This window comes from Asterias amurensis, chromosome 11 (genome assembly GCF_032118995.1).
Source record: "Asterias amurensis chromosome 11, ASM3211899v1".
NCBI lineage: Eukaryota > Metazoa > Echinodermata > Asteroidea > Forcipulatida > Asteriidae > Asterias > Asterias amurensis.
In genome coordinates, this window is record NC_092658.1 from 13,340,551 (window position 1) to 13,358,464 (window position 17,914).

The 17,914-nt window shown below is 38.3% G+C and overlaps 1 protein-coding gene across 2 annotated transcripts in view; it reads right to left on the reverse strand.

Annotated features, from left to right (window-relative positions):
* Positions 1 to 1,738: 1,738 nt before the first annotated feature.
* LOC139943948 (casein kinase I-like) overlaps positions 1,739 to 17,914 on the reverse strand; it is a 39,871-nt gene continuing 23,695 nt past the window's right edge. Inside the window, exons 6-10 of one of the 2 annotated variants that reach the window (XM_071940856.1) lie at positions 13,275 to 13,445; positions 12,609 to 12,757; positions 11,413 to 11,581; positions 10,492 to 10,679; positions 7,553 to 7,686 (exon numbers count right to left, since the gene is read on the reverse strand). In XM_071940856.1, coding sequence (XP_071796957.1) covers positions 10,504 to 10,679; positions 11,413 to 11,581; positions 12,609 to 12,757; positions 13,275 to 13,445 — 665 coding nt within the window. In that variant the 3' untranslated portion in view covers positions 7,553 to 7,686; positions 10,492 to 10,503. Of the gene's footprint in view, positions 7,687 to 10,491; positions 10,680 to 11,412; positions 11,582 to 12,608; positions 12,758 to 13,274; positions 13,446 to 17,914 lie in introns of both variants that reach the window. The other variant, XM_071940855.1, reaches the window with a different exon arrangement.

Sequence of the window (17,914 nt, forward strand, 5' to 3'; positions counted from 1 at the left end):
AGTGAATATTAAATGTGATCACGATTATGAAATCAATACCTAAATTAGAGGTTCAGGCAACTGCCGATTACCTTTTGCTATTATTTAACAAGGTCTCTGAGCATTTCCGTCAACAAGTGAAACAATTACGAGGCCAATAAGTGAAACAATTATGAGGGGTAAACCAGCATTTTATTGAATTTTTGCTTAAAAATTAAGAAAAACAAATTATAAGGGGTGGGTTGAGCATTTTATTAAAATTAGACCAAAACTCAAAAGTCAGGAGTAATTTCCAAAAATTTGATCAAATTAAGGCCACAAAGTAAAACAAAATCCACAAGCGGTGGGTTCCATATTTTTATTAAAATTTGGCAAAATAAAGGGGTTACATGTAAGTAGGATTTGAAACTTTGCATGGTGGAAATAAGATATAGAAGAGTTGGCAGTAACACATGGGTTACATGTAGGTTAGTCCAGAAAAAAATATTTAATGAAAGTTAAATAAAATAACAAGGAGTGGGTGCAGCATTTGTATTTAAATTGGGACAAAACTAAGTGAGATAGAAGAAGGGGAAGTTCAGAATTTAAGCAAATTTAGGCCAAAAAGTAAAAGAATTGAAAGGGGTGGGTGTAGTTTTTTAAATATTTGTTATTGGGTCAAAATACCACAAGGGGTAAGACTAGAAATTTATAAAAACTTCGGCCAAAAACTAAACAAATCAGAAGGGGTGGGGCCATCATATTATTTCATTGTTGTGCTTTTATTTATTTATTTTCATTAATTTTTCGGCGGGGGAGGGGGAATTTTAGGAAAATCATTATCATAATAAGTTCTTAAAGCCATTGGACACTTTCTGAACAGAACAAAAATTTAAAGTTAACATATTAACAAATAACTTACAGGGTTTACAGAAGGTAATGGTGAAAGACTTCCCTTGAAATATTATTCCATGAAATGTGTTACTTTTTGAGAAAACATTAAAACAATTATCAATTCTCGATATCGAGAATAACAGATTTATTTTAAACACATGTCATGACACAGTAAAACGTGTGGAAACAAGGGTGGATTTTCCCGTTATTTTCTCCCGACTCCGATGACCGATTGAGCCAAAATTTTCACAGGCTTATAATTTTTATATATAAGTTGTGATACAAAAAGTGTGGGCCTTTTGACAATACTGTTTACCGATGTTGTGCGATTGCTTTAAAAGATTTTCTAAAATATTTTCGAATTTCCACCACATAGAATCGCAGTTCTTAGTCTTGCACCAAGCTGAAGACGTTGTTTTAAGTGGAGTGACTCCTTCATGACGTCATCAAACGTTAAAGGCAGTAGACACTATTGGTAATTACTCAAAATAATTATTAGCAAAAAAAACCTTACTTGGTGACGAGTAATGGAAAGCTGTTGATAGTAAAAAAAAAAACGCTCCCTCTGAAGTAACTTGGTTTTTGAGAAAGAAGTAAATTCTAACAAAAATATTTGGATTTGATTTTCAGGTCTCCAAATCAAGCATCTGAAAGCACACAACTTGTGCAACATTATGCAACAAGGGCGTATTTTCCCCATCATTCTCTCGCAACTTTGATGACCGATTGAGCTCAAATTTTCACAGGTTTGTTATTTGATGCATATGTTGAGATACACCAAGTGAGAAGACTGGTCTTTGACAATTACCAATAGTGTCCACTGCATTAGATTGGAGTGCTATAAACAAGAAAGAAATCAGTCAAACATTTAATATTTTTATCAGCGTTTCTGTACAATTTTATTTCATTTTTTTCTTATAGATAATAATAATTAGAGTCTAACGATCACATTATATATAACACTATGTCATCTAACACGCATGAGGGAATAAACACAATCCATTGAGTCAAAAATAATTCTGTTTCCCCACAAAATCTCGTCTGAAAATGCTTTGTTTTCTTCTTCTTACAAACTTAAGAAAGTTAATCAAAAGATGAACATGTTTCTGTCACCACTCATGAGTGAAAGACTGTTCCATTCACAAGAAAGGGTGTAACTTGAGGGGGGTAAATGGCAGTGAAATATAATCATTGAAATTATTGTTTACCCGCACTTAAACTCTTTCGTTACTTGAAGCGCTGCGCTTAATTCCGGCAACTTTAAACAACAATGCTGCATCTTTTAATTCTTTTAATAGAAGTCGACGGACAAAAACAAAATCAACTCCATCTTTTTAATTTTTTTAAATTTTTTTTTTTTAAGGTGGGGGGGGGGGTCTGAAAGATGCAGCAATTGTAAAGTGACAAGAAGCGAGAAGAACTTAAGCGGTGCATATTTATTTTATTTAAAAGACAGTTAAACTGCGATATAGAATCACAACATAACATCAAAATGAAACACTCATTTGACCACTTCCCCCCTTCTTTAAAAATGACACCTTGATAGTCAAATTTGTTTTGGATCAGGTTCAAATTTCATAAAGCGATTAAGCAGAACATTCTGCTTAGCAAATTTCTTGGCCAGGAAAGAAATTACTGTAATACCAGTCGCAGCACTGGTATGTATACGGTGTTGTGCTGGTCAGCCATTTTTGCTAAGCAAAATTTGTTGGTGCTATGCACATTTTTGTGCTTACAGGCTTTATGAAATTATGCCATGTAGTCAGGAATTACTGAATTCCGAGGTAAACTAATACAATAGTTTCCCTCAAAAAAAAGGGGGAAAAAAAATAATAATAATTTAACACACACGCAATATCAGACTTGACTTACATAAAAGAAAAATCATCCTGGTATAATAAGCATTGACATCTACACAAAAAAATTCTGTAAATATTTACATTAATATATTATTAATATTAATAACAAAAGGTTATTTTTTGTCTCCACCCTTGTCAAACGTTATCAGAGTATAGAGGAATGGGGGCCAGCTTAGTTTGCTCAGCAAAATTAACGAGACTTGCTTCGTTGAGCAATGAAGGAGGGGTCACCAGTTAAACATCTACATGTATCTTAGCATGACTCATTGGTGGTACACCAATTAATCCAGGCCAAATTTCATGTTAAGCAGTAAATACTGCTGAGCACATTTCTATGCTAAGCAAAGAATGGGTGCAGCATCAGTCAAAACAATGTACACTTGATAGGTTGGCTGGTAACCAGCTATGTGCTAAGCAATATTTGTCTGTGCTTAAGGCAGTTTTTGTGCTTACAGGCTTTATGAAATTGGGTCCAGATACACAGATTGTCTGCTAAGCGATTTGGAAACGTTTGTTGAACTGGTGGATATAAATAGAAAGAAAACCAAATTTTCTCATTGCCTTAACTTTCATTAATTAATCATTTTCATTTCGTTTATAGGACAGAGCCGACAGCAAAGGGATGTTTCAGAATTTGGTGGTTTGAATTGTTACATGAAACACAGTCGGACCAAATTTTATAGAATGGTCGAGTAGAAAAAGAATTATTCAACTTTTATACCTGAACCCAAACTGGCATGTAAACATACTGAAGTTTTTTTTGGTCGCGAGAGCTACATAAACAACTGTCAGTATTCATAATTAGTTTGTGCTTAGACAAATTGGAATTTTAAATCTGCTTGGGCCTAATTTCAAAAAGCATTGGTTTGAATCCCGGTCCTGGCATTATGTTCTTGAGCAAGATACTCCATTTTGGGAGGGGGGGGGGGGCCTACAGAAAGCTCAAAATCCAGAATTTCCAAGACTTTGTGACACTGAGAAATTTACCATGAATTAGTCATGACAAGCCATCACAACATATAGAAGAACTCATTCAGATAGTTCTAATTATTTGGTTTTACAGTGAAGTGCTTTTGATCTTATAATCAAAACAAAACCTCGGTTATTTAAACTAGAAAAAAAAACAAAAAACATCTGTTTTGGGGTGGTTGTTTTTATAGAAGAGTTTGCGGTAACAAGATAAAAGAAACCCATACTTCAACCCTTTTTCTTCAAGATAAAAGAAACCCATACATTAACACAAGGACATGGAAGAGCTTTAACTAGATACAATATTATTCCGTTTATAATCTGGCAGAATCGCCACCAGATTCACTCCATCGTCAGTCCTCTGGCTTTCAGTTTAAAAGTCCAAGTTGAGAGTGTGGTTCTTGTTTTCACACAAAAAAAATCTATGAATAACTTTTGAAGCATACAAAAACGTTAGTAGGTACAACGTCTAGAGTCACTATACAATTCACATTCATTTTTAAAGGTCATTTACGATTTTTTACCAACCATGCAGAAACGTCTCACATGGGTACAAAAAACATAAAGTGGTAGATATTTTATAATCAAACGTCAACGTCTTTTTTTTTTTCATCATCGTACAACTGTCTTAACGTTACAAAAAATGGTGATTTGTTGCTGTCGAATCCCTCGTAACGAATTAAACAACGGCCTGCAACCAAAAAGACTTCTGCACAAAAGGTGTAAGAGAATAAATCATGCAATGGTGTCGTAAATTTAGCCCATTTGAAAACCCTCCCAATGCAAGTTGAATCAATAGCACATTAGGATAAGCAGATCAAGTACAAAGGCAAGCCCTTCTAAATCTGATTCAACACCTCTACACCTAGATGCAGAGAAACCATTTAAGGAAGCTTTCCTGACTGGCGACCAACAAAACCCACCTAACCCTTTCAGTCACCATTTATGTTATTATAGCGCCCTCAAGAGTCCCCTTTACCATTTTGAAAATCGTGTGACAGTGCAATCTTCATTTTTCATTTGACATCTATTTTTCTGAAAAGAACGAGTGAAAGAGTTTTAACATAACTTCTGATCGGCCATCTTGACTTTTCAATCAATACAATGCTCTGACAAATTTAGTCTGGTACCTTAACAGTTTGCCATTCTGCTTCCTGACCTGGACCTAATTTCATAGAGCTGGTCAGGCAGACAATATTGCTGAAAAATTCTCTGCCAAGCAGAACTGAGCAGGATACCAGTCCCAAATGGTGCATGTAACATGGTAGTTAACCATAGTCTAGTAAGCATAATTGTGTTGTGTTTAGCATGTTTTGTGCTTAAGCAGCTCTATGAATTTGATCCCAGTTGACTTTCTCAAGATTGTTGTTACAGATAAATCAAGAGACTTTGGCTACGTCTAAAGCGGTTGGCTAAAACATCAACACTGGAGAGTAGGAGTTTGGGGGCATTGAAGCCATTGCCACTGTCAACTTGGACACAGCATAACATCAGATGATGTGGGTAAGAAACAAACAGGGCCCAATTTCATGGCTCTGCTTAGCGCAAAATTCTGCGCTTGTGAACACCATCCTCCGCTCACTGTGCCAGAATTTCTGTGCTACACCATGTAGCTGTGTAAGCGGTAAATGCCAAATAACATGGATTACGCACAAGCAAAATTTACCCGCTAACCTGGGAAATACACATGATGTAAGCACGCAGAATTCCCTGCTTCCGAAAGCATTGATTCTTTGCTTAGGGTAAGCAGAGCCATGAAATTAGGCCCAGGTGTGGAAAATACCCCCTCTGCCAACAGCAGTGTTACAGTAAGTATTGGTGCTTATTAAACCTACAAAACACTAATACCCCATTATTTTGGAGAAGCTAAAAGAAAAGTAACAAGTTGCAGAATATTAAACCCGTTTTGGTAGAGTCACAAATCCTACTGACATGTAGTAATTTTCCAAAAACAAAACTCTAATTTCCCCTAAGTTTAGACCTTTATTTATTGGGCAAGCAGCGATCAGGGCTCACTTCACAACAAATTACTAAGCACAGATAAACCTTGCTTAGCAGAAACTGAAAGTTTACATTGTTTGTTGCAACTGGTGCTCCACTCAATTTTTGCTCAGCAAAACAATTTTTTTTATAACAGCTTTATAAAATTGGGCCCTGATTTCACTGCCATACAAAGGTTCCTATATTCAGTTTTTCCCCATATCACTGGTTCCTGCTTAGCAGTTCCAGGTTCCTGCTTAGTGGTTCCAGGTTCCTGCTTAGCAGTTCCAGGTTCCTGCTTAGCAGTTCCTGGTTCCTGCTTAGCAGTTCTAGTTTTCTGCCAGTCACCAAAAACCTCGCAAAAACATATACCAAAAGGGTCTTATTACAATATTGACAACAGGGTAGCCAAACTTGACACAGACATACCTCTGTTGTCTCTTTGCCTTACCATTACCATACGACCGACCAACTGCTTGTCTTTGGTTCAACGGTTACTCTAACAAAGCGGTGGATTGCCCTAGCACACAGACTCCCCACTATTCATTTATACAAACCAAGGGTAGCACAAAACATAACCATTTAACTTTGGAGGATACATATTCATCATATTCTTATTTTTTACCGACAGACAATTTCTCCTCAAGGAGCTTATAAACAACGCTGCTGCAAAGGATTCAAGTAGGTTTGGCGTCATTTTGATCATCCAAGTTACACTCCACTCCAACCATGCTTTTAAAACCCAGATCATACTCGCCCAGTAAACAATGTGCAAGTTACATGTAAGTCACATTTTTGAGAGCTAGGCCGTTTCTGAATCGAGTCTACGGCTATCGCTACAGTGACACATCTGGACCAGCCTCTTCCGTGTGATATATCCGGCACATTTCGCCAGAAGTGTATATTTGGAATGAAACAGTTTTGCAAACATAGATCGTTGTTCTCTAAGATTATGTTTTTCTTGCCCTTGCATCCAAAACATGAAAATACGACAGCAAGTATAATGCCTAAACCGCATGCGGTCCCAATGAATTAGCCAGAAAAATACATCCAGTGAAGACTTTTTGGGCGTCAAATTTAGTTTTAAAGGAAAACAAAATTTACAAGTTTCGGAATAGCTTAGTTGGAGTGTGCACCTTAAGAACGATTTAAATACTGACCAACAAATTACAGAACATTTCATCATATTATGACACCAGACCAGAATAAAGTTTTAGAAAACAAAAAGCGGAGCGTAGGGTTTTAGCGGCGCGTCCCAGTTTACAATAAAACCATTCAAGACTGATATACATGTATTTATCTTCCAACTTTTTGTATGTATAGATATATCCGTACTCTCTCGAAGAAACAGTCCATGCGTGATTTCTGTTGACTATGCCGGCATTCTAAAATCAAATTCCGTCAACAGAACAGAAAGTCAATCTGTTGTTGATTTGTGTTCATTTCCCAAAAATGTTCATTTCAAGCGAACCTTTGCGTTATGCCTGAGGAAGTCATCCGTTAATGCTTGTCACACGTGAAATCGCTCGGTACCCTGCTGATGAACATGTCCAGTTGCCATTCAGTGGTTACCAGCTTGTTTTCTTTTTCGCAGTCGTCCAGTGTCAAGGCGTTGTTGTTCTTAGAAAAAAAAATCATCTCACGCAAATCACGGTGAATTTTCTCCTCTCGCATGATCGTTTTTGTTTTGTTTAGTTAATCGGCATGTCCTATTGCATTACCCTTTCAGAGTTCTCATTTACACGTTTAACAGAGCACCAACGTGACCGTCATTTCCGGAGGTATCGAGACGAGGCTGTCCTTGGGACCCCATCTTCTCTGGAGAGCTCGTTGGGTTTGGATCCCATCCCGCTGTTGATACCGCCGTTGATTGCAGAATACGGAGTTGTGAGGCGGCCGACGCCCATATCCCGTCGTACGGGCTCTGGTCCCGACATCACTTGGGGTGCCATGCCCCGGTGTAGGCGTCGGCTGACTGAGCGTTGGGCGTCGGCTCGAGATGTTGGACGGGGTGATGTAGGATTGGCTGCAAAGGTAAAAAAGAACAACAATCTTATACCAAATCTTTCACAACAATTCTGAAACAGAGCTGGGACCAATTTGATGGCTCTGCTTACTGCTGAATTCTGTGCTTGCGATCACCATTTTCGCTTACAGGGCGAGCAGATTTTCTGCACTAGCTGTAAGGGAACAATGTTTCTGTAGGCCCCAATGATATAGAGCTATAAGATTTGGCCCAGCTTAGAGCAAAAATTTGCTTATCAATAAGAAGTTAGTAACCAAAACGGTATCTGGTGAAGTTTAATGGTCAAGTGTCTTGTTCAAGGACACAAGTATCATGAACGAGACTGGAACCCCCACTCTGCTGATCAGAGACGTCACCAGACATGCCAGAGCTTGAGTCCGGCGTTCTAATCCACAGAGCCACGAGACCAACCAACAGTAACAGTTTTTTTCTTGTGACAAAACATCATGTCTGCATGCAAAATGCCAGGAACAAGCAAGAGACATCTATGCCAACTTTGTGCAGTTAGTTTATTACTCAACTATTCAAGAGCAAACCTGAACAGTCTTAAAGTATATAAAGTACATGTCACAAACGATGGAGAAAATTGGTTAATCAAACAGTTTTCGAATGTAAACGTCAGGCCAAGTACTGAAAACTGGTCTTCGGCTAAAATCAAATAGCATGGTTGGAACAACATGAACTTAATTTACATTTATTCATGGGGAGATAGATCTTTCTCACATGCTGCCCCAAGTCTATGGAACAAATTGCCAGTACTAGTAAAAGTATTTGTTTCTTTAACCCAATTTGAAAACCCTAAAAACTAATCTTTTCAGTTCTAGTATTTGAGTAACGTAATGTTTTTCCCAGTGATTTTATTTTAATTTTGTTGTCAATTTAATCCCAGAGTTTTCTAAGCTTAGGTTTCATTGTAACTATTGTACTACATGATGTAGTTTGTATTACCCATGAGCACTTTGTGGATTTATGCGCTTTATAACTTGTTACGTATCATTCTTTGTGTGTGATTTAAACCCTAATACATGTAATAGGTTCGCTGTATTGCAAGGGGTCTACACAGGGACATGTTAGGTAAGCAAGTGAACATCAGCTAGATGACAAACAAAATATCTCAATCAATGGAATCAACATTGTAAATGTTAGAAAATACAATAAAACAAATGAACAAGAGGGAAAATGCAGTCAGTAACAAGTTACTAACATTCCACATTAAACATACATGTGTCTTCGTCAGTAAAACGTTTCCGGAAGGCAAAACCTGCTGCTAGTTAACACATTAGTTAATTTATAAGAATGAATTTCAACTTTAACCTAACTCCAATGACAAATCAACACATCCAAACGAATGCTAAAAAACAACATTTCAAACACACACAAGCTTACATCAAACTTACCAGAGGACTATGCCTGTCTATGAAGGGTGTATTTCTCTACTAAAATCTGCACTACATGTAAATCAATGTCCATACAAACATAACACCAAGAAACAAGTTGCCTAACTCCACACCATCACTTTTATTTGCTTAAAAAAAAAAAGACTAAGCCAGACTGACCACCAAGTAGTTAACATATTTCGCTATCACTAAAACCTGTCTCCCCTGTACTATTAACTATTAAAGCATCATTTTCTGGTCAGTTTTCAGTCGCAACTTTTGAGTGACTAAAGGCCATACAGGCCCCGATAACAAACGAGACTGATAAAAATGCACGCTTTCGATTGGTTGAATGAGCATGGGCGTATTCTGCGTGGAGCAATACAACCAATCGAGGGCGTACATTTTTATCATTCTCGATTTCATTCTCGTTATAAGGGCCTGTGTGACCGGGCTTTTTGTCATATAATGCACACTGAACTCAAACTCAAACAAGTTTGACACTTTCATACCCTTTCACTCTACCTGTATGTACACATAAGTTACAATCATGAAAACATCCCCTTTAATATTTAAGTCTTATTTAAATAATTTACCACAATAAAAGTAGCTTGCATAACTTTAAAACTATGTACACTTGTGTGAAGAATGCCAAGCTAGTTGCTCTCTATTATTTATTTAGTCTGTAAATTTATGTCGTAGTCTAAAGTTTTTGTGTCTGACCACATTTTCGCGGAACTATACACAAAAAAACTCCACTTTCTTATTGATTATTTTACCACCACCTGACCGCTCACTCTGCTTTCTATCAATCTTGTTCAGTCATCTCCCACCACTCATTTTCCACAAACCGACTGCAAGTCTCCATTTTACCATCACTATAAACCAATCGTGTCTCCTTCCTCTACACATGACCCAATTGCATAGAGCTGCCTAAGCAGAAAATAATGCGAAAGGATACCAGTCACAAACTTTATACCCCGCATGGTAGTTTGGCTGGCAACCTTAATCTGGTAAATATTGTGTTGCGCTGCGCTCTTTTTTGCCCTTGAGCACCTCTATGAAGTTGGGCCCATGCTCAGTTGAAGAAATTCCACATTCAGTCACTTCTCACCAATGATGGCTTATTAAAACATACTAAACCCTAAGCTTTCTGTAACCATATACATTAGGAAATTCCCTAGTGGCCAACAAGTAGCCAAACAGTGGCCAACTAGTGGCCACCTGGTAGTAAACTAGTAGCAAACAAAGGGCCAATTAGTAGCCAACAAGTAGCCAACTAATAGCCAACTAATAGCCAACTAGTGGCCAACAGAAGACCAACTAGCGCTCCACTATTGGCCAACTATTGGCAAACTACTGGCCCTCTATCAATTCTTTACTGATTACTTCCCTATATAAAATTCAAGTTTCTTTCCCTACCACTAACCCTGTCCACTCTCTACCTAGGTAAATGCGTCCTATGCTTGTGGTCACTTGAATGTTTCTTTTTGAGTTGCCCTCCCGAGTGTTTACTAGTGCAAGCGAGCTCAGGCTGCTCGGTCAAGCTGCGAGACGGCTGGTCCCTGAAATCGATGGCTGATTTCCTTGAAGATCCAACAGCCTGGGCACTACTGACTACAATGAAGGAGGTGAGGGTATGGGGTTTATAGGGTAAGGTGTCATGTGGGGTATGAAGGCCTGAAAGGTGTGAAGTGGTTTAGACCTGGATTTTCATCTTTGAGAGGGCAAGGCTGTTTTCATTTTGCTTCCATATGGGAAACAGTTGAAGGGGCACCAATGACAAGACTAGGGCAACAGAAGCCATGCCCTCTGTGTAATTCCAGGCCTTATGGAAGATTTTGGGTGTAGTATGGTGCATGTACTGAGTGCAAAAGGTGTTGCAGGCCTGATACTTCAATCTTAAAGGGCACCTCTATATTGGAGTGTTTTCAAAGGCAGCTCTATTGCCTGGGTGAAGCATCAGCCCTGGGCCCAATTTCAGAAAGCCTGTAAGCATAAAATTTGGTTAGCATGAAATTTTTTCCTTGATAAAAACAGGATTACCAACCAAATTGCCACGTGATTTTCAGGATAAGCAAACAACAGCAGATCCTAGTAATCAAGCAAGATGCAACAAGTGGAAATTTGGTTGGTAATCCTGTTTTTATCAAGTAAGAAATTTCATGCTAAGCAAATTGTTGTGCTTACAGGCTTGATGAAGCTGGGCCCTGGTGTCAGGTGTTGTATGGTACATGTACTTGGAGTCAATGGAGCAGGAGCTCAAGCCGAGGGTTTTGAAAAGGCACTTGGCTTCTTGAACTCAACTCTCTAAAGACCACATGGAATCAGACCCTAACTATGTACTTACCACCTGCTCCAAGCCCTTGAGGTGGCCCTTCAGTGGCTTTGATCCGGCTGGTGGCTGCCGTCGTGGCTACTGCTCTTGTGGTAGAGCTACGCGGGTGATGAAGCACACCTTGTCTGTCCCGGTCGTCCCCTCGCCTGTCGCGTTCCTCATCGTGAGGTTTGCCTGTGCTCTGTTTACAAACAATGAGGGAGTTCAGCGGAGAGAAATTTGAGCAAAGGTACAGTAGTGGCGTTATTTCTTAACAAACTCAATGCAGAGTTGAACTTCTGCTCATTGATTTTTCAATTGTTGATGGTGTAGACCTTTTTCAATAGGCCTTTATTCATTCTTTACCTTGATTATCCAAAGGCAGTAACGTACTTAGTGATACAAGTAGTAATAATGCCAGACACTCTGACAAGTCCTACCCTTTGATGTATTTTTTTTTAATTTAATTGTCACATTAACTGTATGACTCACCATGAGAAAGTCAGACTGCTAACTAATTCTTAACTTGTGCTTCCTTAAAAGTTGACAGTGTTTCTGGCTGGTTGGTGTAGCGGTATCATTCCTTGCCTTCCACCCCTGGGACCCTGCTTCGAATCCCACCAGGGGCACAATGTGGATTGGGTTTTCAGTCCCTACCTGATGGTGTGGGTTTCCCCTAGATTTTTGCTCTAACATCTAAAACTGAAACTACCTTCCTTGTGTTCTTGCCATGGGGGTTTTACAGAGAATCCTTGACTTCAAAACCACATTGAATAAATGAATGAAATGAAAGATTAAATGCCCCTTATAGGCACTGGACACCTTGGTAATTGTCAAAGACCAGTCTTCTCACTTTGTGTATCTCAACATATGCAAAAAAATAAAAAACCTGTGACAATTTGAACTCAGTTGGCCATCGAAGTTGCAAGATAATAATGGAAGAAAAAAAGTTGTTTGCTTTCAGATGCTTGATTTCCTGACCTCAAAATCTCATCCTGAGGTCTTGAAATCAAATTCAAACATTTTAGTGGAAAATTACTTCTTTTTTTAAAAAACTGCGTTACTTCAGAGGGAGCCGTTTCTCACAATGTTTTTATACTATCCACAGCTTTCCCTTGCTTGTTACAAGTAAGTTTTTATGCCAACAATTATTTTGAGTAATTACCGCTAGTGTCAAGTGCCTTCAACTAGTAAACCCATCTGCTTCAACATTTGTGCACGTTACTCACTATTTTCAGAAGATTCCAGTCGAAGATATAGTCATAGGTGAAGCCTTGCCTGTGGAAGAGATTGCGGAAAAGCTGTCGAAGAAAGGAGTAGTCGGGTTTCTCGTCGAATCGTAGCGATCTTGTGTAATTCAGGTACGTGGCAAATTCCGCTATTAGGAGACAGAAATACAGTTTTTTTCAATGATTATTTCAGTTAATTAAAATAATATACATGAAGCCTGGGGCCAGTGAAATTTACTACTTGACTAGTCACACTAGTCGCGACTAATTTTTCATTTTTAAAGATTTAAGGATGTCACTGATTGTATTTCGTAAGTAAGTTATGTTGTCGTGAATAGTTGTGAGTGACACAATTGTTTCAATTGTTCACAAAGAATCCACGCTTATGGAAGCAGGGAATTCCGTGCTTATGCCAAATGTATTTCACAGGTTTCTGGCTTCTGTTCTTGCGTACTTCACGTTGCTAGGAATTCTATGCTTACACAGCTAGCGCAGAAATTTGGCACTTGCCGTGTAAGCTGAGAATGGTGATCGTCAGCGCAGAACTCGGAGGTTAGCAGAGCCATTGAATTGGGGCCCAGATGTAGTACATAAAACTGTTCCACACTTAAACGACTATTATTTTTAAATACACTATTAGACCCATCTAGTATTTACTGGACTCACATGGAAAGCTAGCGCAGAGTGTCTCAATGGCTGTGGACATCTTCTTCTCACTGATCTTTTCGTACTTTTGTCTCTTAGTGGCCGCCTTCAAGCCCTGCCATGGTAGACTGCCCAGGTTGAAGTACATCAACATGTAGCCCAGCGATTCTAAATCATCTCGCCGGCTTTGTTCTGGAATGTCAAAGGTAAAAACAAGTCAACATTTAGAACCTGTATATATTTAGAGAAAAAAAGTATAAAAAAACCAGGCAGCTTTACAGACCGTGTGACCTGTGACATCACATCAGGGCCCAATTTCATAAAGCCTGTAAGCACATAAACTTGACAAGCACAGAAAAGTGTTGCTTAGCAGAATCCGGTTACCAGCCCAAATTACACAAAGTTTGCATTTTTTGCGACTTGTGCCTAAATCAATTTTTGCTGAGCAAAAGAATTTGTCAAGCAGTACTTTCTGCTTTTAGAAGAGCTTTATGAAGTTGAGCCCAAGCCTTGAAATAACCCACAGCATTTACCGTGGTTCCCTGTGCTTTTTCAAATTTACATTTCCCTCATAGAAGTGCCCCTTATCAGAGGGAAATTGCTGTGCCCCTTTAAGGGCAAATCGCAAGGCCTGTCACATATTAGAAAGAGCCACATAGCCTGGATTGTCAAGTGGGCATGATTTATACACAGCTCAATGAAAGAAAACATTGAATTTGATATTTACTACACTTTCGGTGCCCTTTAAATGTAAGAAAAATCCCTTGCCCTTTCATGAATGCAGCATCAAGCCTACTTAATATTACTACGGTTGGGTAGGTCTAATCATGGACACTAAAATATTTCATATTACTATTCATATTTATATTTATAGTTAATCTTAAAATGTTTCAATTTACGCTAAAGTCCCAACACTCCCCCCCAAAAAAACAACAAAACACAATCAAATTTAAGCTGCAGCATGTACCATCTTAATCTGTGCACATGTTGTGCAATCAGAGGGAATGACAGCGAATGAATTCATTAGCCAAAGGGTGGACACTCTCACTTAGTAACAGCTGTGACTAGAGCCATCTCGATCACGACAAAGTTGTACACGAAGAGGGATGGTTGCAAAGCATCGTGCCTACTACAATAGCACCATAAATGAACGACTGATCTACATTGTTTATTATACCCTCATCTCTTGCTCATTAAAGGCACTGGACACTTTTGGTAATTGTCAAAGACCAGCATTCTCACTTGGTGTATCCCAACATGCATAAAATATTAAATCTGTGAAAATTTGGATTAAACTGGTCAAGTTGCAGAAGAATAATGATAGAAAAAACACCCTTTTTGCACAAAATTGTGTATTTTCAGATGCCTTTTTTGAGGTTTCGTCAAAAATCCAAAGCGAATATGTCTATGCAGGAAGAATAATCCCTAATATGAGAAGCGTTACTGCAACTTAAAATGCTTCTCAGATTCAAATTTTTGGGCATACAAACATAAATCTTTTCCAAAATCCACATTACTTCAAAGAGAAATGTTTCTCAAAATGCTTAATAATACTATCTCAAGCAGCTGTACGCTTCTAACCAAAATTTTAATTGCAATTAAATTAAAGACTGATTACCAAACAAATACATTTCCTTTTGATTGCTCATTAATCTTAGGGGGAAAAACTCAGATAAAAACTAATTAGAGAAAGAGTTTTGTTCTAGAATTTTGACTAATTAGAGTGCTCTATCAACAGAGCCTTGAACCTCCATTTAATTAACACTAATGGCCTGGTATTTAATCTTTGAAAAGGACAAGGATGTTTTCATTTGCAAAGGGCACTGCCATTTGAAAATCTTGTCTAAAATGTTCACTTACAATACAATGAAGATAACAGATAAAGCAGGGTTTTCAAATTTAGAACGGCAGGCCTTGAACTTCGCTCTTGAAAGGGCACAGCAATTTTCGTCTTTTAAGGGGCACTTCTATGAAAATGTCAATTTTTTTCATGGATCTTTGCAAAGGGCACCACAGGAAAGGCACAGGGGCACCCACAGCAAAGGCACAGGGGCACCCACAGCAATTGCTGTTGGTGCAATTGCTATGGGTGCTGTGCGTTATTTCAAGGCCTGAAACAGGGTCCAAAAGGCACACAGACACCCCTCTGGCTAACACCATGAACACTATGCAATATGTACTGTATGGTCCAAGTGCTTATACAGTATCATAACATGGTGGTTTTTTTTATACTACCAGATCCTAGATCAGATTACTACCATTTCAAGCCAGTAGCCCCAGCGAGGTCAAACAGCATGAATGAACGGGAGGTCACACAGACAAAGTGACCAATCAGATCTGGACAATGCCGGAGGCAATCTGCAATAATTTTCTTTCATTTAAAGGTATGTACATATATATGAAACATAGTGTTGGACTACCCTGTTTTAAATTTGTAAACCTAGTTCACAGTTGCATGTATTGTAAACTTACAATATGGACACCCAGTTTTGAAATTTCAAGCAAATTTGGACACCTTTAACCAAATCCTGGCTGAAACCTTGGTACAAAATGAACACCAAACACTACTTTGTATGAAATAGTAACAAGTACTGTACATAATACGCGTATGTACACATTATGTATGAGAACAATCTAAATTGATATTCAGACTACATTGGTCAAGATAGGCAGGTCATTTAGGACAGGAACACTTGATATACACTGGCATTTCAGTGGCAGGGATAAGCACTCGACTACAAATGAGTTAATGCAACAAGTAATAATGCAGGAGTCTGCGCTGACCTTAAGCTGACATGAAGTCTTGGCTTCACCAAGAGACAGTAAACCACCACACAGAAGATAAGACCCTTTCAGAGACGCCAGTAGCCACAAGTGGCTTGTACCAAAATAGCGGCCGCAAACGGCTGCAAGATTTTACCAACTTCCATGCACCCAAACGCCATAGTAAAGGTTGTATCCAGAAATAAAATTCTCAATTGTTTCCGATGTCAACATATATGTAGCATTTGGGTACCTTTTCAAAATGTCCATAGATTTACATTAAACTTACAGGGTTTGAAGATAATGATAGTGGAAAGCTTCTCTTCAAATATTACTTACCAAGGTGCTGTAGTTTTTGAGAAATGAGTAAAACAATGTCATGAAAATGTTTGTAAATGATTAAAATAATTTTCGTCTCATGAGACGAACATTATTTTCATGACATTGTTTTACTCATTTCCCCAAAACTACAGCACCTCAGCACGCAATATTTTCAGGGAAGCTTTCTACTATCGTTATCTTCCAACTGTGTAAGTTTAGTGTAAATCTGTTGACATTGTGTTTTTTGTCCTACAAAAGTTACATAGACCCTTTAAATACTATCAATATTGTACAGGCCTTGAATTCGCTTTTGAAGGGGCACAGTAATTTTACTCTGGTAAGGGGCATTTCAATTAGGAAAATTTGTTATGAACTTTGCAAAGGGCACCACAGCAAAGTACAGCCGCCGTTTTCACAAAACTCTTCCTAAAACTTAAGACTAATCTTAGGACTTAAGACGAGTCCCAACCCTGCACTGTAGCATGCAGACCTTAAAGAATAATTACTCTTCCTAACTCAAGATAGACGAGTCCTAACTCTTTGTGAAACCGACTGCAGGACACCTTGTGGGTGCCATGGGTTATTTGAGGCCTGATTACATGTATAATAAACAAACTTGTAAGCTTTGAAGGTGTGTACAAAAGGAAGTTTTTTTTTTAAACATCTTCATGCACATAACAACCAATATTATATTCAACCTGGGCTAGCACAATTTAGTGTTTTAAGTTTGAAAACCCCATGAAGTCTTATACAACCCACGATCTCTCCGTGATCTTTGAATGTTTGAAATAGTCCAAGCCAATCAATCATCTCTGAGATGTAGTTTGATATTTAAGAGTGAAGAATTATGCCCGTTGCTGATAAACATTTTGAGTATGACTGCACAGTATAGTGGAGGAGTTGACAATATGACTAATGTATCACGCTTCATGGGAGATCGTGTCAACTACGGGGCAATAGAGGTTTATGTACCACAGTTTCAATCAATAAAAGTATCATTATTATTATTATTTGAGTCTTAGTAATGATAAGGTGCTGAAAGATTTTTTTTTTAGGTTTTGAAGTTTTTTAATTATGAGACTGATTTATGTAAATCATTGCAAGGTGCTGCATTGCATTCAGCAGCTACTCTTAGAAATATTGCAGGAAAACCCTTGTCTTTACGATAAGTGTAACTGGGTTAATTTATGTGCAACACAATATACGTACGACTTAACGTCCATCGAAGGACAAAACTGTAATAATAATAATAATAACCGTATTTATAACGCGCCTTTTGCCAAAGGATACAAAGCGCCAGGTATTATTACTGCAAGGAGTGGGGCAAATTTTTTTTAGATATAAGACCTAATCCTTAAGCAACATGTAATGGTTTACAAGGTGCTATGGCGCAATATGCTGCCAATCCAGCCAGGATTTCAAACATTAGGTAAGCAGGGAATTTTTTGCTGTTGCGTTTAAGTAGTCAATGTTACAAGGTATTCATTCCTTGCTTAACCAGCTGGTATAGAATATTGGCACTTGTCCTGAAGCGGAGAGTGGTGATCGCAACCACAGAAAATGGGCCCAGGCATGAG